Source organism: Pan paniscus, chromosome 18 (assembly GCF_029289425.2).
Source record: "Pan paniscus chromosome 18, NHGRI_mPanPan1-v2.0_pri, whole genome shotgun sequence".
Taxonomy (NCBI): Eukaryota; Metazoa; Chordata; class Mammalia; order Primates; family Hominidae; genus Pan; species Pan paniscus.
In genome coordinates this window covers 50,181,471-50,206,330 of record NC_073267.2, presented here as the reverse complement: position 1 = coordinate 50,206,330, position 24,860 = coordinate 50,181,471, and the positions used below count along the sequence as shown (strand labels likewise).

Genomic DNA, 24,860 nt, shown 5'->3' with positions numbered 1-24,860 from the left:
ACTATGGAGGCTGAGGCAGGAGAATGGCGTGAACCTGGGAGGCGGAGCTTGCATTGAGCCAAGATTGCGCCACTGCACTCTAGCCTGGGTGACAGAGCAAGACTCCGTCTCAAAAAAAAAAATACAACAAAAGTACCCAGGTGTGGTGGTGTGCGCCTGTAATCCCAACTACTTGGGAGGCTGAGACACGAGAATCACTTGAGCCTGGGAGGTGGAGGTTGCAGTGAGCCGAGATCACACCACTGCACTCCAGTCTGGGTGACAGAGCGAGACCCTGTCTCAAAAAAAAATAAAAATAAAAATAAATAAAAGAAAGTTGTTCCCTTGGGCCAGCAGGCATGGTGGCTGACACCTATAATCCCAGCATCATTTTGGGAGGCTGAGCCTGGAGGATTGCTTGAGGCCAGGAGTTTGAGACCAGCCTGGGTAACATAGCAAGGTCCTATCCCTACAAAATATTTTTTTATATATTCTTTATTTATTTAGAGACAGAGTCTTGTTCTGTCACTCAGGCTGGAGTGCAGTGGCATGATCTCAGCTCATCGCAACCTCCACCTCTTGGGTTAAAGCGATTCTTGTGCCTCAGCCCCCACCTAGTAACTGGAATTACAGGCATGCACCACCCCGCCTGGCTAATTTTTTTTTTTTTTGAGACGGAGTCTTGCCCTGTTGCCCAGGCTGGAGTGCAGTGGTGTGATCTTGGCTCACTGAAAGCTCCGCCTCCTGGGTTCACGCCGTTCTCCTGCCTCAGCCTCCTGACTAGCTGGTACTACAGGTGCCCAACACCGCACTTGGCTAATTTTTTTGTATTTTTAGCAGAGACGGGGTTTCACCGTGTTAGCCAGGATGGTCTCGATCTCCTGACCTTGTGATCTGCCCGCCTCGGCCTCCCATAGTGCTGGGATTACAGGCGTAAGCCACCGCGCCCGGCCCACGCCCAGCTAATTTTTGCATGTTTAGTACAGACAGGGTTTTGCCATGTTGGCCAGCTCGTCTCGAACTCCCGGCCTCATGTGGTCCTGCCGGCCTCAGCTTCCCAAAGTGCTGGGATTACAAGCATAAGCCACTGTGCCTGGCAAAAAAATTTTTTTTAATTAGCCAGGTGTGGTGGTATGAGCTTATAGTCCCAGCCACTCGGGAGGCTGGGGAGGGAAGATTGCTTGAGCCCAGGAATTTGAGGCTGCATTGAGCTATGATCATACCACTGCACTACAGCCTGAGTGACAGAGACCCTGTCTCTAAAGAAACAAAGTTCTATGGCTTCCGCCTTGTAGTTTTGGCCCACGAGCCACACAGAAGTCCTTGCATTGCTCTGGGCCTCTCCTTTGGGGTAAGCATCCTCCCCTTCAGGCCTTCTCTCTTGCCATACAATGTCCCATCAGCCCTGGGCATCTCTGATGGAATCCCCATACATCCAAATGTGTGAATGTGGCAGTGAATGTGTGCGACCTTCCTGGATACTCCAGCTCACTCTGGCTCTGTCTCCCCCACTTCAGATGACAGTGCTGCAGCCCCCAAAACCCCCTGGGGCATCAACATCATCAAGAAAAATAAGAAGGCCGCCCCAAGGGCATTTGGGGTCAGGCTGGAGGAGTGCCAGCCAACCACGGAGAACCAGGTGGGTCTCTGCCACACGCCAGAGCAGGCCCGGCAGGGGGAGACCAAGACACAGAGGGTCAGAGCAGCAAGGGACATGGAACAAGGTCTCCACCTCATTGTACAAACACAGCTGGGAAAACAGCCCAGAGAGGGGAAGGTCCCCGCCTGCCCTGGGCCTCCCAGGGAGGGAGCAGCAGCGCTGAGGCTGAGCCCGGCTCCTTCTCAGACCATGGCGAGGCTTTGGTGTCATTTGTAGCTCCCAGACTGGAGGCAGCAAGGGCCTTTTCTTCCCCCCAAGGGTTCCTAGCAGCAGCCCTGGGCCTTGCATTGTCCCCTTCTTGGCCTCCCCAGCTCCTCTGGCCCCTGTCCCCTCTTACACCCCTCCCCTGTGTCCCCAGCACATCCCCTTAATCGTGGCTCCATGCTGTCACATTGTGGAGGCACGAGGGCTGGAGTCCACAGGCTTTTACAGAGTGCCCGGCAACAATGCAGTGGTGTCCAGCCTACAGGAGCAGCTCAACCTTGGGCCTGGTGACATCAACCTGCAGGATGAGGTAGGTGAAGCTGGGGGGTCTGTGGAAGGGGGGCTGAGATGGTGTGTGGGTGGTGCTCCGCTTGGAGAGTTCTGTGGTCTATTGTGTTGCATGCATTGTGCCCTATGACATGCCCGGCATTGGTCCAGAACACCAAGATAGGCAAGATGGGACCTGCCCCCGCTGGCCAGCCCGGGGATGGGTATCACCCCAGGCTGAAGCTGACCAAGTAAATGCAGTCATGGCCTGGGGAGCTCTGAGGCAGAGGCTCACAGACGGCAGTTTTGTCCGAGTGTTTAGGATGAGTAGAGTTCACCAAAGGCCGGTGAAAGCCAGGTGAGGGCATTCCAGGCAGCAGAATGGCCTGCGCAATGGTGTAGATGCGGAAAGTGTGCCAGGAGTCAACCAGCTTTCTCTGTAGAAGGCAGAGAGTAAATATTTTCTGCTGTAGTTTGCTCTGTTGCATTCCCCCCTTCTCTTCCTCCTCCTTCTCTTCCTAATCCTTTAACAACGTAAAAACCATACTTAGCTCAAGGGCCAACCAAAAGAAGGCTGTGGCTAGATATTGCCTACAGATCATGTTTTACAAACTGCCGGCTTAGAAAAGGGGGAATATATGATGTTTTCTAGAATGGCCAGCCATTTGGATGGCTGCAACATGGAAAGAGAAGTAGCTGATCAGGCGAGATGAGACCAGCCTGTGAAGGAATCTGCAATCACACTTAAGTGTTTCCAGCAGGGCCGGCAATTCTCAAAGGGTGTTCCCAGAGTCCTAGGGTTCCCCAGAGGGGCCTTGGGAGGCCAGGGGCAGGTCAGGACCCCGTGTCCCTGCTAGAGCAACCCTGCTTTGACCTGTCTGTTGTACTGGCTTTTCACGTACAATTTTATTTGCCCAAAGGGGCTCTGATAAAAAAGATATTTTGGAAAACCATGAACATGGGCAGTGATGTCCCATGAGTCACACACGTGAAGGCTCATGGAATACACAAGTCTTCCTGTCCTTGGAGAATGAGGAGCTGAGACAAGTGTGTGTGAAATTGTGGACAAGAGAAAAAGATGATCTCTCATCAGGGACCACACTGTGATGAGGAAGGACAGGGTGCTCAGGCTGGAGCAGGTGGTGGCTGGAGGATTTGAGTATTGGAGGAATGAATAGGAGGGGGCAGGTGGACAGGAAGCCTTTTGAGGTGTGAGACGATGGCATTTTCCAAAACCCCAGCAAGGGCCAGGGAGGGCTTGAGGGTTAGGACAGAGAGTGGATCTACCTCCTGGGCTTGGAGGTGGGGAGGGTGAGGCCCCAGGGGGACAGAGAGGGCATTTGATGGCTTCACTGAAGACTTCGACCTTGATCTGATGAACAGTAGGGAGCTTTTGATGGTTCTTAAGCTGGGGAGGCATTGTGAGAACAAAGTTCAAGAAAGAGTAATGCTCCTGCTCATGTCCATTGGATACGAATGCGGAGGGCAGGGGTCTGGGGAGAAGTCACTGATCTATGGAAGCGCTAAGTGTCGGGAGGACTTGGTGGTCCTGGGGGAAGGGGGAGGATGGGAGCAACCCTAAGAGTTGGCTGCATGAGAGGGAGGAAGGAGGGGTGAGGAAGAGCCGCATGTTTGAGCTGGGGCTGGCGGTATCTTCCCCTGGCAGAAACCAGGGAGTAGGGCAGCCTGAGGAGAGGTGGAAGGGAGGGGCCATCTCAGGGAGTGGCTCCATTGGATTTGGGGTATGGAAAGTCCCTTGCATGGGGCGAGAGCATAAACAGGCGCTAGATTGAGCGTGGACTAGAGAGTGGCATGGGTCCTGCTGCAGCTGGGGCATGGGATGACCAAGGGTGGGCCGCAGAACAGCAGGGGCCACGCTCTGAGTGGGACAGAAGGAGAGGACTGCCAGTGAGGCTGGGTAGAGGGCAGACACTTCACTCTGGAGGAGCCAGGAAGCACTGGCCAGGGCATTGGGTTTGGCAGCTGGGAGATGAGAGGAGCTCACACCCGAGGGCCAGGAGGTAACGGAGTCGGGTGGGCAGGAGCCGCACTGGGTGTGTGTGAGATGAGGGGGCCATGCTGGCAGGCAGCTGGTCCAAGCCAGGGCCAGCTGGGGGCATACAAGGTATATTGGGTGTGTTGTTTTGTCTTGGATATCATTGTGTCATTTGTTGTGGGTCGTGCTGGGAGTAAGTGTAGTGGGGGATAAATCTAACCCCTGGTGAGCCTGTGGGGAGTGTATTGTTTATGGGATTGTCTGGCATTAAGCTGTGGATCCATTGTAATGAGTGTGTGTACTGCTGTGCTGTGTCTCTTTGTTGGGGGTATTAGGTCGCTTTCTGGGCCTGAGTTATTCTGAGCCATTCCCAGCGAGGCGGCTGTGCCCGACTTGGTTGCAATGTGGGGTGATGGTGCCCCCTGGAGGACAGAAGGGACAACGACCCGGCCGTTAGTTCTTGTACTCAACAACCATTTATTTTAGAGTAGGGTTTCTCAACCTCAGTGGACATTTTGGGAAGAACAATTATTTGTTGTGTGGGGTTGCCCTGTGCACTGGAGGAAATTTGGAATCATCCCTGGCCTCTATCCACTAGACGCAAGTGTCACCTCCCAGTTGGGAAAATCAAAATGGCTCCAGACATTGTCAAATGTCCTCTGGGGGTGGAGTGGGAGTTTGGGGGACAAAATTGCCTCCTTCTGTTAGAACTACTGATTTAGGGCCATGTAAGTATCAGGTTAACTGTCCTAGCTAGGTGATAGGAGCACAGTGGGAAATGAGACAGACGGGATCCTGGCTCCTCCTGGAGCTTACAGTCCTGCAGGGAGACAGGCATGAACATAGAAACAAAAGCAGAAAATAATGACAAATTGGGTTAAGCGCCATGAAGGAAACAAAGTCAGGGCTGGGGTGCAGGTGACAGGGCAGTGGTGAAGGTGGCTGCTTTAGCTATGAGGGTCAGAGAAGGCCTCTTTGAAGAGCGACTTTTAGGCGGGGATGAGGAGCCAGTTGTGTGGAGGCGGGGAGGAAAGTTCTGGTTGAGGGAACCAGCACATGCAGAGGACCTGAGACAGGAAGGAGCTGGCACGAATGACTGCTGTGTCACGGATGCTTAAACTGTGCCCAGTGGAGGCAGCAGCTGCCACTCACTGTGTCCCCACAGTGCCTGGGACTTTCTGTGAATGGTGAGGTGTTGGAGCCCACGTGCTGGCAGGAGCAGGGAGGGGCTGGGGCCAAGTGTGAGTGTGGGCACAGGACCTCTCTGGGGACTCAGTTCTGCTGCCACCATCCTGATGAGTAGAGAGCTTAGTCTAAGTGGGTCCCAGGGAGGGCCTGGTGGGCTTGATTGGGCTCTGGGGAGAATGATCATGGAGGCATGGGCATTGGGCTAGGCCTGCCTGTGGCCTGACATCTGACTCCTCCCCCAGCGCTGGCAAGACATCAATGTGATCAGCAGCCTGCTCAAGTCCTTCTTCCGAAAGCTGCCCAAGCCTCTTTTCACTGATGGTGAGTAGGAGGTGGAAGTGGGGGTGGGGAGGGGACACCAGTCTGTGCCACACCCTGACCACTACTTTTGCATTTGGTTTGTTGGTTTTACTCTTTTTTTTTTTTTTTTTTTTTTTTGGAGACAGTCTTGCTCTGTCGCCCAGGCTGGAGTGCAGTGGCGCAATCATGGCTCATTGCAGCCTCAAGCTACTGGGCTCAAGCGATCCTCCCACCTCAGCCTCCTGAGTAGCTGAGACAGCAGGTGAACACCACCACACCCAGCTAATTTAAAAGTTTTTTTCAGAGATGGGGGGAGTTTCTCACTATGTTGCTCAGACTGGTGTTGCACTCTTGGGCTCAAGCAATCCTCCTGCCTGCCCCAGCCCCACAAAATGCTGGGATTACAGGCATGAGCCACCACGCTGGCTTTTTTTTTTTTTTTTTAACACAAAAGCTTATTAAAAAAAAAAAACATAGATTGTACAGATGTGAATAAAGAAAACAGCACAGGACCCTGTGAATCTCCTCCTCCCTTTCACGGGAGGTTGTGGCTAACACTTTCTGAGCATTAGTGTGTGCCAAGCACAACTCCCTACAGCAACTCCATGAGGAAGGTGCTATTGCCTTCCCTCTATAGATGAGGAAACCAAGGCTCAGAGAGGTTTAATGCCTTGCCCAAGGTCACACAGGTTGTAAATGGCAGAGCCAGGATTCCACCCCAGGCGTCGGGCTCCGATGGGCTTTGGTCGTTTGCTGAACTGCTTATTCACAATCTGTTGTGTTCCTCTCCTGGCCCTCTTATATGCATGGCAGAGATACACACGTGCCTGCGTGGGGTTTGGAGTTGGGTGGGTTCAGGGGTGTGCTGGCAGATGTTTAACATCTGTTTCTGGGAGAAAAAAGCCCTAATGCCTAGCGTTTTCCAGCTTCCATGGTGTAAATACTCCTACCATGGTTTATTTCAAGCCACCAACATGATGTCACCAACATGGAATTGGGAAGAGAGGCACACAGTCGCTCTCAGGAGCTGGTGTGAGCGGACTCCAGCACACCGCTGGTTGAGTTGTTTTTAACAAAAGCAGAGTTGTAATTCTGAGATTCATTCGTGTCAGTGCAGAGAGCTCTACCTCATTCTTCTTTTAAATCAGCCACATAGAATTTCATGGTTTGAATAGACTATAATTTCTTTAAGTACTCCTGTATTGATGGATATTTAGCTTGTCTTCAAATGTTTGCTATCACACAACATGTTGCAATGGCTTTCCTTGAATAAGTCCTTGCACGCCTGGATCTGTGCTCTCTAAGGGGATTCTTAGATGTAGAATTGCTGGGTCAAAGTCCTGGTGAACCTTTCTGAGACCAGTGTCAATTGCACTCTGAGAAAGAGGCCCTGATTTAGACTCCCACTAACAATGTAGGAGTCTGTCTCTCCACATCCCCAACAGCATTGGATATTACAACTATTATTGTTATTTGAAGGCCAGGCATGGTGGCTTATGCCTGTGATCCCAGCACTTTGGAAGGCTGAGGCGGGTGGATCACCTGAGGTCAGGAGTTCAAGACCAGCCTGACTGTGGTGAAACCCCGTCTCTACTAAAAATACAAAAATTAGCTGGGTGTGGTGGCGGGTGCCTGTAGTCCCAGCTGCTAGGGAGGCTGAGACAGGAGAATTGCTTATCCCAGGAGGCAGAGGTTGCAGTGAGCCGAGATCGCACCACTGTACTTCAGCCTGGGTGACAGAGCAAGACTCCATCTCAAAATAAATAAATAAATAAATAAATAATACAATAAAATAAAAATAAAAATACTATTATTTGACACAGGATCTTGCTCTGTTGCCCAGACTGGAATGCAGTGGCACAATCATGGCTCACTGCAGCCTCAACCTCCTGGGCTCAAGTGATCCTCCCATCTCAGCCTCCTGAGTAGCTGGGACTACAGGTTTGTGCCACCATACCCATCTAATTAAAAAAAATTTTTTTTTGGTAGAGGCAGGGTCTCACTACGTTGCTCAGGCTGGTCTTCAACTCCTGGTCTAAAGTGATCATCGCTCCTCGGCCTTTCAAAGTGCTGGGATTTTATGCTTGAGCCACCTCACCCAGACAGCATTAAATATTATTAATATTTTAAACTTTTGCTAATCAGATAAGAGAAATGGTATCTCATTATTGTTTTTATTTTCATTGCCCTCATTACTAGGGAGATTAAATCTTTTTTCATTAGCATATTGGCTGTTTCTATTTTCTCTGTAATTGCTTGATCAGACCATGTGCCCATTTTTCTGTTGGGTTGTTTATCTTTTTCTTATGTTGATTTGTGGGAGAAAAGCTCTTTGTGTTTTACACATATTAACCCTTTGTTAGTTTTTGCAAATATTTGCTTTGGCCTGCCATTTGCCTTTTCACTTTGCAGTATAGAAACTGAAAACAAATTTTTTGTTGTTGTTGTTTTGTTTTGTTTTTTGAGACAGAGTTTCACTCTTGTCGCCCAGGCTGGAGTGCAATGGTGCGATCTCGGCTCACTGCAACTTCTGCCTCCTGGGTTCAAGCGATTCTTCTGCCTCAGTCTCCCGAACAGCTGGGATTACAGGTGCCCACCATCATGCCCAGCTAATTTTTGTACTTTTGGTAGAGACGGGGTTTCACCATGTTGGCCAGGCTGGTCTCAAATTCCTGACCTCAGATGATCCACCCTCCTTGGCCTCCCAGAGTGCTGGGATTACAGGCGTGAGCCACCGCGCCCCGCCTAACAATTTTTAATTTTATTTTTATTTAATTTTATTTATTTTTTTGAGACTGAGTCTCACTCTGTCACCCAGGCTGGAGTGCAGTGGTACGATCTCGGCTCATTACAACCTCGGCCTCCCGGGTTCAAGCCATTCTCCTGTCTCAGACTCCCAAGTAGCTGGGATTACAGGCACCTGCCACCATGCCCTGTTAATTTTTATATTTTTAGTAAAGATGAGGTTTTGCCACATTGGCCAGGCTGGTCTTGAACTCCTGACCTCAAGTGATCAGCTGATGCGCCTCAGCCTTCCAAAGTGCTGGGATGACAGACGTGAGCCACCGTGCCTGGCCGAAAACAATTGTTTAAAATGTGACCAAAGCTGTTCATCTTTTCTTCATGGATTCTGCATCTCATGTTTAGGATGGCCTTAGGATTATAAAAATATTTTCTTATTTTTTCCCCAGTGCTTTTATAATTTTCACAATTGGCTCTGCCGTGTGATTGCATTTGTGTATTGTGAGCTAGAAATGATCCCTCCTGCCCCCGATGGTAGCCATTTGTCCCAGGGACATCTGTTGAGGCCCCATCCCTCCCCCCGATTGGAAGTGCTGCCTTTATCATATAATAAATATCCACATGGCCCACTTCCCCCCTTTCTAGCCTTAACATTGCTCTGCCTTTTCTGCCGTGCCAGCCGGCTTCAGCTGTGCCATCCATTCAGGATGTTTCAGTCCCTGGTAGGGCAGATCCTCCCGCATTACTCTTTCTTTAAAAACTATTCCTGGCTGTCTTTGTGCGTTAGCTCATCCAGATGAATTTCAGAATAGGCTTATCATGTTCCATTTTTTAAAGGTCCCCATGGAATTGTTCTGAAGGGAGTTGGGGGAATCCTTGGTCGAGGCTGTCTGAAGCCCCTCCTCCTTTCCAGGTGCCCTTCTCTTCTGACCTGCTGAACCTTGGTGTCCATGTCCTGGAGACGGGGGCATGGACCCCTTTTCTGCGATCAGCATGCACCTCAGGTCGTATTACCTCCCAAATGAACACAGCTGGGCTACCCCAGGTCAGGTGCACACCCGAGTGTAGCTGTGGTGAGTGCAGCTGTGGTGAGTGCAGCTGTGGTGAGTGCAGCTGTGGTGGGTGTGTTCACATACACAAGAGGCTGTCACCCACGCTGGAGCCCCCGAACTGGAGGAGTTCAAAACACAGCCCTCCCAGCAGGGCCCTCGGCCTGGAGAACAGGGGAAGGTGCTGCCCCTACCTCTCTAAAGAGTCTCTGCTGTGTTCTAGACAAATACAACGACTTCATCGAGGCCAACTGCATTGAGGATGCGCGGGAGCGGATGAGGACGCTGCGGAAGCTGGTAAGGAGAGAGAGGTGCTGCCAGGCACGAGGTGGGGCAGCTGCCTGAGCACCTCTGTCCCAGGAGGCAGGGAGTCCGGTGTTGCCCACGACCCCTGTGGCCTTGCCCTGCTCCACTCAGGGCCTCAGTTTCCCCATCCACACAAGAGAACGGGGGGTTAGAGGATAGGTTCCAGACTCCCTGAAGCATGGTAGTGGGAGATCTTTGGGGCATGGTGGTGACGGGGTACAGGGGCAGGCCCTTACAGCCTGTCCCCATGCCCCTCCTCTCTCCTGCTCAGATCCGGGATCTCCCAGGACACTACTATGAAACGCTCAAATTCCTTGTGGGCCATCTCAAGACCATCGCTGACCACTCTGAGAAAAACAAAGTGGGTAGGAGTCCCGCATGGAGTCTGGGGGAGGCAAGCACGGACTTACTGTGTGGGGGCCCTCAGCACGCACTGAGCTCCTGCAGGTCCAATAACTCAGGCCCCTCTAGGCACGCCCTCCTCCTATGACTGCTCCATCCCCATCCCTCTCCTACATGCTGGTCAGTGCTTTCCCCCAGAGAGCCATCTCCTGAGTTTCTGAGGGCTTTCCAGAGGCAGGGAACCCCGGCTCCCCGTATCCGATGCATTGCCATCCTCCGACTTAGCTCAAGTCCCTCGCATTGCATTTTCCTCATCAAACCCCTTATGCCTTCTGGTTCTGCAGTGGGGAAAATGACGGGAGTGATAGGATTTTTTGTGTTTTTTGTTTGTTTTTTTGAGACGAAGTCTCACTCTGCCACTCAGGCTGCAGTGCCTTGGCACGATCTCGGCTCACTGCAACCTTCACCTCCCGGGTTCAAGCAATTCTCCTGCCTCAGCCTCCCGAGTAGCTGGGATTACAGGCACCTGGAAGTGATCAGATTTTTTCCCAGGCCTAAAATAACCCCTGGGACCTCCAACATGTTTCCTACTGCAGGGTCTCCCACTGCTGGCACTGACCACTCAGGGCTGCCCTGTATAGGTGTGCAGGTTGGGCACTGCTCATGGCTGCTGGGCCTGGGGATGAAAGGGGCTGAAATCTAGCCTGTGCTCTACTCATCAAGCATCTCCATGCCCATACAAGGGGGTGTCCACCCTCTAAGCTGGGGACTGGTGAGGATGTAGTTGGGGACAGAGGCCTTAGCGGCCAGAGTGAGGGAGGACTGAGTTCAGGATGTTGACAGTGACCTGCTTTCCCTGCTGCCCAGATGGAACCCCGGAACCTGGCCCTGGTCTTTGGGCCGGCACTGGTGAGGACGTCTGAGGACAACATGACAGACATGGTGACCCACATGCCTGACCGCTACAAGATCATGGAGACACTGACCCAGCACGTAAGCCCCTGTTCCGGGGGTCACCCAGCAGCCCCTGGGGCCCAGGCCATGTTCCTCTGAGCCCCTCACTCTTGCTCAGCCTGGCAGGGTGTGCCCCAGGAAGGGCTCGACAGCTTTAGAGCATGCTGCTAGGGTGGTATATACTCCTCCAAAGCCATGGGCTGCATTTCAAGGCAAGGCAGGAATGGATCCTGGAATCCTTGCTGCCCTGGGATGTTGTGTCCCCAGCAGGAGAGTCAAGAGGCCCCCGAGCATCCAAGATGCCTGGGAAAGGCAGAAGAGGAGGAAGGGCAGGGAAGGTGCTACTGGTGGAGGGCGGAAGGGGCAGCTTCAGAAGGTGGCACCTGGAGAGGTGTCCTGGCAGACACGAGCAGACGGGGGCCAAGGTCTGGCCTGACATCAGGAGGCCCCGGCTCTAGTGACTTTCCCTGCTGGCCCCACTGAGGTTTTGGGGAGGTAGTGGTGATGTCCATGGTAACAAGGGGTGGATGGGGCAAGGCACAGGGCCTTGGCCTGAGGCAGGATCCTGCACCAGTGCTTGGCATGTACTGGGCTGGCCACCTCCCTTCTCATGGCTTCCTGGATGCCAACAGCCCTGGTCCTGTAGGTTCTTGTTACTGTGCATGGGCGGAGGAGAACCCAGAGTGGCCAGCAGAGGGCGCAGGAGGCCTTGGTCTTCCAGAGCCCAACCCTAAGGCAGCACTGCCACCTTCTGGGGCACACACAGATGTCATTATGAATCATAGATTTTCCATTTCCAATTCTTGTTACAGCCCACAGAGGATGAGAACAGAGCCCCTCCTGCCAGGGGAAATGACTGGCAGCTGGTCAGAGTAAGGGAAGCCTCAGTCCCAAGCCCCCTAGACACTTTAGGGAAGGAAAGCTGGGCCCTATCACCCTCATTTTACAGAGGAGGAAACAGGCTCAGAGAGGCAAAGCAACTTGCTCATGGTCACACAGCTAATAAGTGGCAGCCCAAGATTTCAAGCCAGATCTGACTGACCAAAGCCTGTGTTTTCCTCCTGCTATCAACCCAAAGGCCAGACTCCTAGATCCCTCCTTGAGCTGGCTTGGGACAGAGGGAGGGGGCCAGGGTAAGGATGCGAGGTGGTGGGCAGCTGAGCCATGTTAACAGCCTTGCTTGCCCATCTCCTCCTTCACTGCATGCTCAGGGCTCCGAGCCACAGGAGGGAGCATCACAGCCTGCTGCATCCGGACACTGGGAACACCACTCCAGAGCTGTCTGGGAGGCCAGGGCTGCCCTGCAGTGTCGGGGATCCTGGTGAGGCCTTGGGAAAGCTTAGCTCTCCAGGGCACCAGGGAGCCCCGGAACCTCCCAGGAGGGTGTGTTTTGGGGGCAGCAGCAGGGAAGAGTGGGTGTCTGGCCCTGTGCTCCTGGAGAAGCCCCTGGAAGCCCAAGGTCTGAGGTCAGCTGAGGTGTCAGGAACTGCAGCCTTCAGGGAGGAAGGAGGCCAAAGCCCCAAGGGGGAGTCCCTGCTCTGGGCAGGGTGGAGAAGGCGGAGTTTGTCTCATTTAGCACTGACACTAGCGCCTGGCACACAGTGGATACTCAGTGTTTGTGGAGTATAAATGAATGAGTAAATTGCTAATTGAGGTTATATCAGGCTGGGCTTTTCTTTCTCTTTCTTTCTCTCTCTTTCTTTTTGCTTTCTGGATTTTTTTTTTTTTTTGATAAAGTCAGTCTGTCACCCACACTGGAGTGCAGTGGGCAAATATGGCCCACTTCCAGGCTCAGGCGATCCTGCCATCTCAGCCTCCTGAGTAGCTGGGACTAGAGATGCCACCACCACACCAACTGGCTAATTTTTGTATTCTTTTGTAGAGATGAGGTCTTACTATGTTGCCAGGGCTAGTCTTGAACTCCTGGACTCAAGCGATCCTCCCATCTTGGCCTTCCAAAGTGCTGGGATTACAGGTGTGAGCCATCATGCCCGGCCAGGCTGGGCTTTTCTACTCAGAGATTCATTCCCGAGAGCTAACTGAGCTAGTGTCCTTCCCTTCACTGCCTCCTTGGCATTTGAATGTAACCAGTCCTGGATGATTGTCAGGGGAATGAGCCACCCACTCTGCAAGCCCTGAAAGCCTGCCCACCCAAGCGTGCCAGCTCTGTCTAGCCCAGAGGCTCCATAGCCAGGGCAGTGCTGCTGTCACTTGGGGCACCCAGACCAGTCTTCAGGTCGGAAAGAGGGTGGCAACTGAGGGGTAAAGAGGAACAGCGACTTGCCCAGGGCCACGCAGCAAGATAATGGCAGAGCAGAGAGGAGAGCAAACCTGGATGTCTGATCTTGCAGCGGGCAAGTTGCCAGGAGCCTCTACCTATGTTTACGAAGTCAAGTGGAACCCAAACAAAGATCACCCAGGGCATTTGCTCAGGGACTCACTCAGCAAAGGCAGTGATACCTAATGTTTCTCAGCCTCAGCACTAGTGACCACTGAGGTCCAGATAAGTCTTTATTGTGGGAGGCTGTTCTGTGTGTTATAGGACATTTAGCAGCATCGCTGGCTTCTACCTGCTGGATGCTGGGAATATCACTCTAGTTGTCACAATCAAAAATGTCTCTAGACATTGCCAAGTGCCCCCTGGGGTGGGGGATTGACGGCAGTGGCTCTGGGGCCAGCCTGCTCCTATGTGCTGTGTGGCCTTGGACAAGTTCCTTACCTGCTGTGCCTCAGTCTCCACACCTGTAAAGTAGAGATGACAATACTGTTTACCTCACATTGTTGTGAATGTCTGCTAAAGCACTCACGGCGGTGCCTGGCAGGACCTAAGTGTTGTGTGAGAACTGACTGTCATCCTCTTCCTCGTGGTCATTATTCCACGCCAGAGACAGATCCCCGTGCTGGGAACACGGAGGTGAATGGGAGCCTGCTCAGAAGGAATATTGCCAGCGGGTGTGGTGGTGCGTGTCTGTGGTCTCAACTACTTGGGGGGCTGAGGTGGGAGGCTGCAGTGAGCCGAGATTGCAACACTGCACTCCAGCCTGGGTGACAGAGTGAGACCCTGCCAAACACACATAAAAAAAATCCATAAAATGATGTTTCTCATTCATTTATTCATTTAATAATGTTTATCAGAGTAAGAGCTGTGTCTCTTTTTGCTCTGGGCTATGTCCAAGGAAGCCCCACAGAAGGACCCACCCTGCCCCTGGGTGCAGGGCTGGGGTCATAGTCATGGAGTTCTTGAACTGCCTTAGAGGACCATGATGAGAACTTAGCCAGGCAGAGCAGGGAGAAAGGGCATCCCAGGCGGAAAGAACAGCATGTGCAGAAACAGGGTGGCAGGAACTAGTGTGGATTCCTCTTGAGAGCCGTGGCCACCCAGGCACTTCCTGTAGACGCTGTGGCTTGCAGAGTACTTCTGGGCACCTTCCAATCTGAGTTAACAGCTGGCTTCTTTGGGCCGATCCTCAAGCTCCCCCTGGTCAGCCTGTCTCTGGAAGCCGCACTTTTGAATAACAGTAGCTGACATCTATTATACATTAACAACGTGCTGCACTCAACGTCTTCCATACAGTATTTCATCTCAATCCTCCTCAGGCCTAGAAGGAGGTACTCACATCATGCCCGTTTTAGAGATAAGTAAATAGACTTACAGAGGGAAAGTAACTTGGCTAAGGTGAACTCAAACCAAGATAACTGACTCCAGAGCTTCCATTTTTCTTTTTCTTTTCTTTTCTTTTTTTTTTTTGAGACAGAGTCTCACTCTGTCACCCAGGCTGGAGTGCAACAGCGTGGTCTCCACTCACTGCAGGCTCCGGCTCCTGGGCTCAAGTGATCCACCTCAGCACCCCCAAGTAGCTGGGATTATGGGCACACGCCATCATGCCGGGCTAATTTTTGTATTTTTAGTAGAGCTGGGGTTTCACCCTGTTGGCCAGGCTGGTATTGAACTCCTGACCTCAGCTGATGCACCTGCCTCAGCCTCCCAAAGTGCTGGGACTACAGGTGTGAGCCACTGTGCCCTGCCAGAGCTTGCATTTTTCTTATCTTCCTTCGCTCTCTTCTCTTCTATCTCTTTCTTGTTTCCCTTCTGGCCTTCCTGTGCTGTTTGATTTAATCACATGTCAGACCTTGAGCAATAATAACTGAGGCTCATGGCGCATGCTCAGGCAAGTCCCCTTGTTTCCCCTCTTCATTTCCCTAGGTGCCCACTCTTAATAGGCTAATATGTGTCCTTCCAGGACACCTTCCACTTATTGTAAATGCATGGCTATCCTTAAATATATATAATATTCTTTGTGTGTTTTAAGTCTACATAATGAGATTATAAATTGCCTGTTCCTGTTCTTTCATAGGTGTTGAGGGGGGTAAAGGGTAATTGCCTTAATTTTTATTCATTTATTTTTTTTGAAATGGAGTTTCACTCTTGTTGTCCAGGCTGGAGTACAGTGGTGCGACGTCAGCTCACTGCAACTTCTGCCTCCCGGGTTCAAGTGATTCCCCCACCTCACCCTCCCAAGTAGCTGGGATTACAGGTGCGCACAACCATGCCCAGCTAATTTTTATATTTTTTGGAGAGATGGGGTTTCACCATGTTGGCCAGGTTGGTCTCAAACTCCTGACCTCAGGTGATCCACCCACCTCAGCCTCCCAAAGTGCTGGGATTACAGGTGTGAGTCACTGCACCCAGCCTGTCACTGTCAATTTCTAATGCTTATCAGTTTCTGTGTCTTCCTTCCACCACATCTAAAGGCCAAAAGTGGTGGGTGCAGTGGCTCATGCTTGTAATCCCAAAATCTACAATTTTTTTTTAATTAGCTGTGCAAGGTTGCACATGCCTGTAGTCCCAGCTATTCAGGAGGCTGAGGTGGGAGAATCTCTTGAGCCCAGGAGTTCAAGGGTACAGTGAGCTAGGATCATGCCACAGCATTCCAACCTGGATAACAGCGAAAGACCCTATCTCAAAAATAAATTAATAAATACAATAAAAGCCAAAAGTGCCTTAGTTATTTCTTGGAGCTTGCCGAAGTCCATCTCTTTACTTGCTCAAGTATTCAGTTAAGAGAGTCTTTGTGTAATAAATTTTCTGCTGTCTCAGGATAGTTTTATTTCAAGGCCAGGTGTGGTGGCTCCAGAGAGCAGGAGGTTCACTTAAGGGGTGATTAAAACAATCTGTGGTATGCCTGTAATCCCAGCACTTTGGGAGGTGGAGGTGGGTGGATCACTTGAGGTCAGGAGTTGAGACCAGTCTGGCCAACATGACGAAACCCCATCTCTACTAAAAATACAAAAATTATCCAGGCGTGTTGGCATGCACCTGTAATCCCAGCTACTTGGGAGGCTGAAGCCAGAGAATCACTTGAACACAGGAGGCAGAGGTTGCAGTGAGCCAAGATTGCACCACTGCACTCCAGCCTGGGTGACAGAGTGAGATTCTGTTGGAAAAAAAAAAAAAAAAAGAATAGCTTTATTTTACATTCTCATTTTTTTAAATGAGAGTTTAGCAGGGTACAAAATTCTAGGTTCCTTCAACACATCAAAACTTACTTTCTTTTCTTGTCTTCTTGTGTCTTGCTGCTGAAAGTTCCAAGTACCTGTGATACGTGTTCACTTATAAGCAATCTGGATTTTTTTTTTCAGAAAACTTAGAATTTTATCTTCAAGATTCTCAAATTTTACAAAATATATTAAACTGTGGGGGTCTTTATTTTGTCTCTTGTTTGGCCTTTATGAGAAAGCTCTCGCCTCCTGCCCCTCAGGAAACCTCCAACACCTTTCTCCTGTCATTTTCCTTTTCTGGGCTGAGTACGTGACACCCCTGTTGTCAGTGTGGCACCCAAGGGTGGCAGGTGGCGTGGGGCATGCTCGGCTGTCGCAGCCATGGACCTGGCCAACACTAACGGCACTGGTGCCTCCCTGCCCTCCGGCTCGCTGTGGGGAGTATACCATAGGGGTGTGCCCAGGACAGTGTTTAGAGAAAAGCAAGTAAAAGTGAAGCTCTCCTTAAGCCTATCTCTCGTCTGAGGTGGCCGCTCCCACTCACTGCCGTGTCTCCTCCCACACTGGGTTCCCACCTTTTCTCTCCCCCAGGGCTTTTCATAGTCTGTGGAGTCAGGTTTTAGCGTCCATCAAGCTCCCTCTGAGCCCTCTTTTGCAGCCCCGCCACCCTGGGGTTTGTTGAGAGAGAGGCGCCCCTTGCCGCCTGAGTGGGTCCTCTGGAATGAGCAGGTGGAAGAGACTCTTCTTTCCCATGCTGATTTCATCCCTTCCTTTTGTCTTCTCTGCAGTCAGACTGGTTCTTCAGTGACGAAGAGGACAAGGGAGAGAGAGTAAGTGATGCTGTGGGCTGGGCTGGCATGGGGGCTGGTCTGGGGTGAGCCCCAGTCCTTGGGGGTGGGGCAGGCAGCGAGACTTAAGCTGGGGAATGTGTCTGTCCTTGAGGCTTCCCTCAAGTCTGATGGAGGAAACACAGACCCTCTCCTCAGGAGCCCCTAGTCTGATAGAGAAGCACAAAGCTTGCCTTCAGGAATCCCCAGTCTAAATGGGGGAGATATAGGCCTTGCTCAGAGGGAACCCAATTCAGGAGTAAAGGCAGCTCCTGCCCTCCAGGCTACTGAGAAGGACTTAGGTTGGAGGAGTTCCAGTCTAGTGCGGGAGACACAGCTCCTGCCCCTAGCTGAAGGGGCCGCTCTGGCCTTCATGGTTCTGAGATGTTGAGGAAGGCACAAAGCTGTCTAACAGGGGACATGTAGGAATCATCCTCAAGAGCACCCGGCTGATGAGGGAGACGGTCCCTGCCCCAGTGAGCCCGGTCTGATGGAGGAGACATGGCCTCTGTCATCAGGGCACACCCCTCTGGGGGGTCGGCAGCCCAGCATCCGAGGGCATGCCAGCTGACCCCTTCTCCTGTTCGCAGACCCCTGTGGGCAGCAAGGAGCCTCAGGCAGTGCCCAACATTGAGTACCTCCTGCCCAACATTGGCAGGACAGTGCCCCCTGGCGACCCAGGGTCAGGTGAGTGCAGGGGCCTGGGAGTGGGGAGGCGGGAGGGTGGACACTGCATTCCTGAGGGTCCCAGATGCCTGGCCAGATGCCCAGCTTCCCTGTGCCACCCCAGTGGGGCCCTCCCCTGACAGCCACCATGGAGATGGGGCTGTTGGGGGCCTTCTCCCTCCCTGGGGAAGTCCAGCTTGCCCCGTGCCCACCTCCTGTCTGTGCAGCTGCCCCGCCCCAGGCAGGGTCAGAGCTTTGTTCCCCCTCTCTCACTGGTTTCTTTCCTCAGCCTTTAATTTCTCATGGGCTGGCTGTGTCCCTCTGGGCATGTTCCTCTTTTTAATTTTTCTTCCTTTTCTCCTTGCACCCCCCACCTCTCCGTCCTCCTCTCCCCGTGCTCTCCTCCTACCCCTTTCTCTTCTCCTCCCCCTCCCCTCCTCCAGTGGACCCGTTGGAGATTTAAAGGGTACAGTGCAGTGTCGTGGCCTCGGTCCCTAACAGTGGCGGGTGATTATAAGAAGGCTGGGTGGGCACAGAGGCAGGCAGAATGTCCCGGACTGTGAGGACCCCACACTGACATGCCAGTTACCCCTGCTTGTTATCCACTTACCCCAGCAGTCCATGTCCCTCCCATCCTAGAGCCCCTTCTCAGGAGGAAGGAGGCACTCACTGGGCCCAGGGCCCTCCCCGTTGCCTGGACACCTGGGCATCGAATTGCTGCCCTTCTGCAGTGCCACAGACCTTGTGGCCTCTCTTTGCCTAGTCTCACCACTGCTAGTCATCCCGGCTGGGGACCGACACTCTCTAGAGACCAGCGATGCCACGCCCAGAAGCTTCTCTTTATCTCTAACTCCTGCCTCAGTCACCCCAATGGGCCGCCTCCTCCTGCTTAAGAAACCGGGGCCCTAAGTCCTGTTTGCAGGGCCTGTGGCCCTCTCATGGCAGAGGACAGATGATTTACATGCTCAGAGACAGATGAGGGCCACTCCCTTTGTGGCTGCAGCCACTGACTCCTCCCCCCGCCATTGTTGTCCCTCCCTTTAGTTTTAGCATTTCTGTTTGTCTCTGACAGAGGCACACAGGAGCTCCCTAGTCACCAGAGGCAGGCTCAGGAGGGGCCAGAAGACATGGGGGTGGGATGGCAGAGAGGGACCCCATGTCTCTTCTAATCACCCGCCGCCCCCCGCGCCCCGTGTGTCATGTGTGGTCGCCCATCTTGCTTTTCTCACCTTGTGCAGGGGGAGGGGTCCGGAGAGGGGGGCATCTAACTTGCCTGCCAGAGAGTGTGGATTAACCACACCTGCCCACTACCCTGTGGGACCCCAGGAGGCCCTTGGACCAACCTGCTCCCTCTCTAGCCTTGGAGAGGACCCACCAGGACGTGTTTCTGGTTCCTTCTCCACCCCAGTGATATTAAGGGAGTGGGACCCAAGTCCCATAGAAATCATGCTTTTAGTCTCCTTCATAACTGGGTGATAACTGGGGACCCTGCCCATGAGGCAGGGTGACCCCAGGTCTGGAGGTGGAACCTATCAAGGCTCTAATCACCAGCCCACTCCACCTCCTGCTTCCCACCCATTTCATTTCTGCCCTTTTATCCATTATTCATGTCATCCCTCTTCTTTGTTGTGTGCTCGGGGGTGGATGTAGGGCACCCACCTCTCTGTGCACTGTGTGGTCTCCATTTCTCCAGAGCATCTGTGATTTGCTGTGTTTCACTGTGGTGGTTTCCATGGACTGCACCTGATATTTGGCATTTTCTCTCCAGTGCTTCAGAGTAACAGGGACGGGCGGGGAAGGGGAGAGGAACTAGGCTCAAAGACAATGCCCCCTTGCCCTTAGCCATCGGTAAATGAGGGGCCAGTGGCTGGCAGCCTGATGTCACTTCCTGCCTCTAGAGGAAGTGGCAATTAACATCATTTTCTGCTCCATCCCTTTCCCATAGATGGACATCAGAGGTCCATCATACTCCTAGGGCCTGGGGAGATCTCATGTTTCAGAATTCCCTGGTTTCTGAAGCCTTTGAGGAGAGGAATTGTGTGCATAAGACTCAACTTTCTTTTTCCCTGATGCAACTTTCATTTTTTTTTCTGTCTTTCACCAACAGATTCTACCACCTGTAGTTCAGTCAAGTCCAAGGTACGTATGAAGGCAATTCTGAAGGCTTGATCCCTGTACAAGCCAGCCCACTTTGGTTTTTGTTCAAGGGAATTGAGGGAATGGCAATTGGACCGTGGGGAAAGTTGATGGTCCCTGGGAGGGAAGGCAGGAGGTACCGAGTGCCCAAGGTAAGCTGAGAAGTTGCTTACCTTGGCAGTGTTTGGTGAGGCATCTGCTGTAGTAGAAGGACCTGGCCTGGGAGTTATGTCGCTAGGAGGCAATGTCACTCAGTAGTTAGAAGCACAGACTCTGGAGTCAGACAGTCCTGGGTTTGAGTTCTGGCTCCACCATTTAGTAGTTTTGGACATTGGGCAAGTTACTTAACCACTTTCTGATCCTTAGCTTCCTCATCTATAAAATGGGAATATCAGTAAATCTGTGGGGTGCTATAATAAATAAAACAGATATCCTTTAAGGTCTTTGGAGAGCCTAAAGCAAGCAGAAGGAAATAAAGAGAGGAGCAGAAATCCATGAAATTGAAAACAGTTGAAGAAAAGCAATGAAACCAAAAGCTGGTTCTTTGAAAAAAAATCAATGAAATTGATAAACCTCTAGCCAGACTAACAGAATAAAAAGAAAGATGGCACAGATCATCAGTATTAGGGATGAAAGAGGGACATCACTACAGACCCCTAAGTTATTTTTTATTTTTTATTTATTTATTTTTTTGAGATGGAGTCTTGCTCTGTCACCCAGGCTGGAGTGCAGTGGCACCATCTCAGCTCACTGCAAGCTCCGCCTCCTGGGTTCACACCATTCTCCTGCCTCAGCCTCCTGAGTAGCTGGGACTACAGGTGCCCACCATCACGTCCAGCTAATTTTTTGTATTTTTAGTGGAGACGGGGTTTCACCAGGTTGGCCAGGATGGTCTTGATCTCCTGACCTCATGATCTGCCCCCCTTGGCCTCCCAAAGTGCTGGGATTACAGGCGTGAGTCACCAAGCCTGGCTATAGATGCCTAAGTTATTGAATTTATGGGCATAAAGTTGCCCATAAATTCAATAACTTAGATGAAATAGACCAATTCTTTGAAAGATTCAGACTGCCAAAACTCACTTACGAAAAAATAGATAACCTGAATAGTCCTATACCTCCTAAAGAAATTGAATATGTAATTTAAAACCCCCCAACAATGAAAACTTCAGGACCAGATGGCTTCACTGTTAAATTCTACCAAATATTTAAGGAATTTTTTAAATTTTTAAACAATTTACTTTAATAATTTTAAAATATTCTAAATAGAAAATAGTATAATTTTAAATGTTGATATATTTAAATAGTTATTTAAATATTTGAATTATTTAAATGTTATTTAAATAGTTATTTAAGAAATAATACCAATTCTCCACTATCTCTTTTGGAAGATAAAAGAGGGTGGCTGGGCACCATGGCTCACACCTGTAATCCTAGCACTTTGGGAGGCTGAGGTCGGATCTTGAGATCAAGAGTTAAAGACCAGCCTGGCCAACGTGGTAAAACCCCATCTCTACTAAAAATACAAAAAAATTAGCTGGGTGTGGTGGCATGCACCTGTAATCCCAGCTACTCAGGAGGCTGAAGCAGGATAATTGCTTGAACCTGGGAAGAGGAGGTTGCAGTGAGCCGAGGTCGTGCCACTGCACTCCAGCCTGCGTGACAGAGCGAGACTCCGTCTCAAAAAAAAGAAAGGAAAATAGAAGAGGAAGAAACACTTTCCAACTCATTTATGAGGCCAGCATTACCCTGATACCAAAACCTAACAATGCTTTTGAAAAAGATAGGGCTAATTCATATGATAATATCACAAATACTTGTTGAATGTCTACTTTATATCAGTACTGTGCTGGGTACTGAAAATATAAATAATGAGCCAAACAGATAGGTTCCTGCCCTCACAAAGCTTATCTTCTACTGAGAGACAGACACTAAGCTAATGAAGAAATAGACTATCTGTCTGGCAGGTTTGGAGGCACAGTGCAGGCAGAAACCAGATGGAATGAGCTAATAAAGTGAGGGAGGGAAGAGCGCATACATAGACCACTCTTGTGAGAAGTCTGATTGTGAAGAGATATTTACAGAACAAAAATGGGAAAATATGTGGCTTGAGGGAAACTTTCATTAAAAGATGAAAGCAGCCAGGCATGGTGGCTCATGCCTGTAATCCCAACACATTTGGAGGCCGAGGCAGGAGGATCCCTTGAGCCCAGGAGTCCGAGACCAGCCTGGAAAACATAGTGAGACCTCAACTCTACAAAAAATGCAAAAATAACCAGGCATGGTGGGGCATGCCTGTAGTCCCAGCTACTTGGGAGGCTGAGGCAGGAAGATCATTTGAGCCTGGGAGGTTGAGGCTGCAGTGATGAGCCATGATCATGCCACTGCAGTCCAGCCTGGGCAACAGAGCAAGACCCTATCTCAAAAACAAACAAACAAACAAAAAAAGACAAAAGCACATATTTACTTGCCAATGGGAATGATCCAGGTGACCAGGTGAGAGACAGAGAGAGAGGAAGAGCTGGGCCCAGAGCCCATGAAGCAGCAGTAGCCTGTGCTCCTAGCAGATGCATCCCCAGGTGTAGTAGGAAGAGAGGGAGGTGGCAGGGGCACACTAGCAGGCAGTGTTGGCAGCAGGTCATTGGGGGTCGCTCCCAGCTGATGGCTGTTTCCTCAGCGAAGTGGGAGGTGAGGACCTCTGCTGGGCATGAAGGTGGCAGGGAAAGTCTGAGCAAAGTGAAGGAAGTCTGAAATAGGTCCCATAAAGCAAGGCAGATTTCCTGAAGGGGCCGAGGAGCATCATGGGCAGGCTGAGGCCTCTGAAGGCTGCGGCCCCTTCTCGAGAGCCAGCACTTTGCCCAGCAGCCGTGCCCTGCCCCTTTGGGCCTGGCTTCTCCACACTCCCTGGAGAGCCCCTTCTGAGTCCCTTCTGGCCAGAAGATGTCCTCATTTGCTTCCTGTGACCCCACTGTATCTCCAGTGGACTCAACACTGACCTCCCCAGAGCTCACAGGCCACTGCCTCCCTGAAGCCTCCTGGCTTGAAATTCCTTCCTCCTGAGACCCTAGCAGTTACCGCTTCCCAGTCTGGGCCTGCCTGACTCCTGCAGGAGGCCTTCTCAATTATAGGGCCTTGAATAATAGAACGTGGTTTTCAGAGAGTATGTCTTTACTGTAAACTGACTCAGAGACTTCACTGTGACCCAGGGAGTTCATCACAGTCACTAGCATGAGATGAAAGAGGAGGGAATGCACATTTACTGAGGACCTACTAGGTGCCAGCCAGTATGCAGATAACTTTTCACAAACATCGGTTTCATTTCATTTTTACGGAAGACCTTGAATTTTGTACCATCCCCATTTTACAGATGGGAGAACCAAGGCTCAGAGAACTTAAGTAACTAGAAGGTTGGACATATTCTTGGGCCTCAGGCAGGGGAGCTGGTTAGGTGGCCTCCTTCCTTGGTGGTGCTCTGGTATCTGAGTTCTGATCCTCTGTTCTCAGGCTCTGAGTGTTTCTTGATTTTCTGGCACAGGGACTGGCTCTGTCCTGAGCCTGAGCTGAAACCAGCTGGCCAAGCCTCTAAGAAACGGAGGCACGGATGAGGCTGCCGGTCTATTAAGTACAGCGATAGGAATAACTGTTGCAGGGACAGGGACGTTGAGTTGTGTTTGCCGCAGTGGTCTCAGTCTCATCTACTGGGGAGACCAGGAATCAGAGTCAGGGAAGCAGGAGGCACCAGGTGTCTGAGAGCCTGTGGCCTCCTGTCCTGGCTGTAGGGAAGGGGCTGCCTTGGGCACTAGGGCCTGGCCTCCCACCAGGCTGTGAGCGCTGAGGGTGGGCACAAATCCTGCAAGTGCCGGACACTCACGACTGCCAGCCTCTGTCTCTCTTGCCTGACTCTAAAACCCAAGTCTGTGATGGTCAAACTGTGTTCCCTGGAGCCACCATGGGGTTGTGACCACCAACAGGTATATGAGAGGACCAAGCGTGCAGGCATCCAAGCTCCATGGCCTCCATCTGAGCCACTCTTGGTTCTGTCTCACATTGCTGGGTTTCTAGGGAGGATTCAATTTGGACAGGGTGCTCCCAAGCTCATCAGAAACCATTGATCTAGATGTGACAGCCCTGTCTCTAGACTTTCTCCAGGCTGTGTCCAGGACACCCAGGCGGCGTCGGTGCCCCAAGTTACAGCCACATTCTGATCCCGCCTCCCTGTGTGGATCGTTTAGGCTGTCCCGGGTAGGAGTGTGGGCAGGCACACATGGTGGTCTCTCAGCTCCACGGCAGGTGGAGTGGAGCTGTTCTTTACTCAGAAGGCTCCCTTATCATCTTTTTTTTTTTTTTTTTTTGAGACAGGTCTCGCTCTGTCACCCAGGCTGGAGTGCAGTGGCCTGAACACACCTCACTGCATTCCCTAACTGCTGTGCTCAAGTGATCCTCCTGCTTCAGCCTCCTGAGTTAGCTGGACTACAGGCACACACCACCACTCCTGCCTAATGTCTTTGTATTTTTTTGTAGAAATGGGGTCTTGCTTCTTTGTGCAGGATGTTCTTGAATTCCTGGCTTCAATGGATCCTGCTGCCTCGGCCTCCCAAAGTGCTGAGATTACAGGCATGAGCCACGGCACCCCACTCTCCTTATCATCTTAATTCTAAGCTCTTGAGGAAGGGGACCACTTTTGTCTTCTCTGGTGGTCCCTCGCCTAATGCTTAGCTTTCTTTATGGCCTGCAATAATCCCCGAGCA

At 51.4% G+C, this 24,860-nt stretch overlaps 1 protein-coding gene across 1 annotated transcript in view; it reads left to right on the top strand.

The window, feature by feature from the left end:
• LOC117978485 (rho GTPase-activating protein 23-like) overlaps nt 1-21,254 on the top strand; it is a 32,797-nt gene extending 11,543 nt beyond the window's left edge. Inside the window, exons 8-16 of the mRNA XM_063598084.1 lie at nt 1,497-1,618; nt 1,998-2,153; nt 5,537-5,615; nt 9,609-9,682; nt 9,963-10,052; nt 10,901-11,026; nt 17,275-17,316; nt 17,904-18,000; nt 20,087-21,254. Of these exons, the coding sequence (XP_063454154.1) occupies nt 1,497-1,618; nt 1,998-2,153; nt 5,537-5,615; nt 9,609-9,682; nt 9,963-10,052; nt 10,901-11,026; nt 17,275-17,316; nt 17,904-18,000; nt 20,087-20,148 (848 nt within the window). The 3' untranslated portion in view covers nt 20,149-21,254. The remainder of the gene's footprint in view (nt 1-1,496; nt 1,619-1,997; nt 2,154-5,536; nt 5,616-9,608; nt 9,683-9,962; nt 10,053-10,900; nt 11,027-17,274; nt 17,317-17,903; nt 18,001-20,086) is intronic.
• The last annotated feature ends 3,606 nt before the right edge of the window (nt 21,255-24,860 follow it).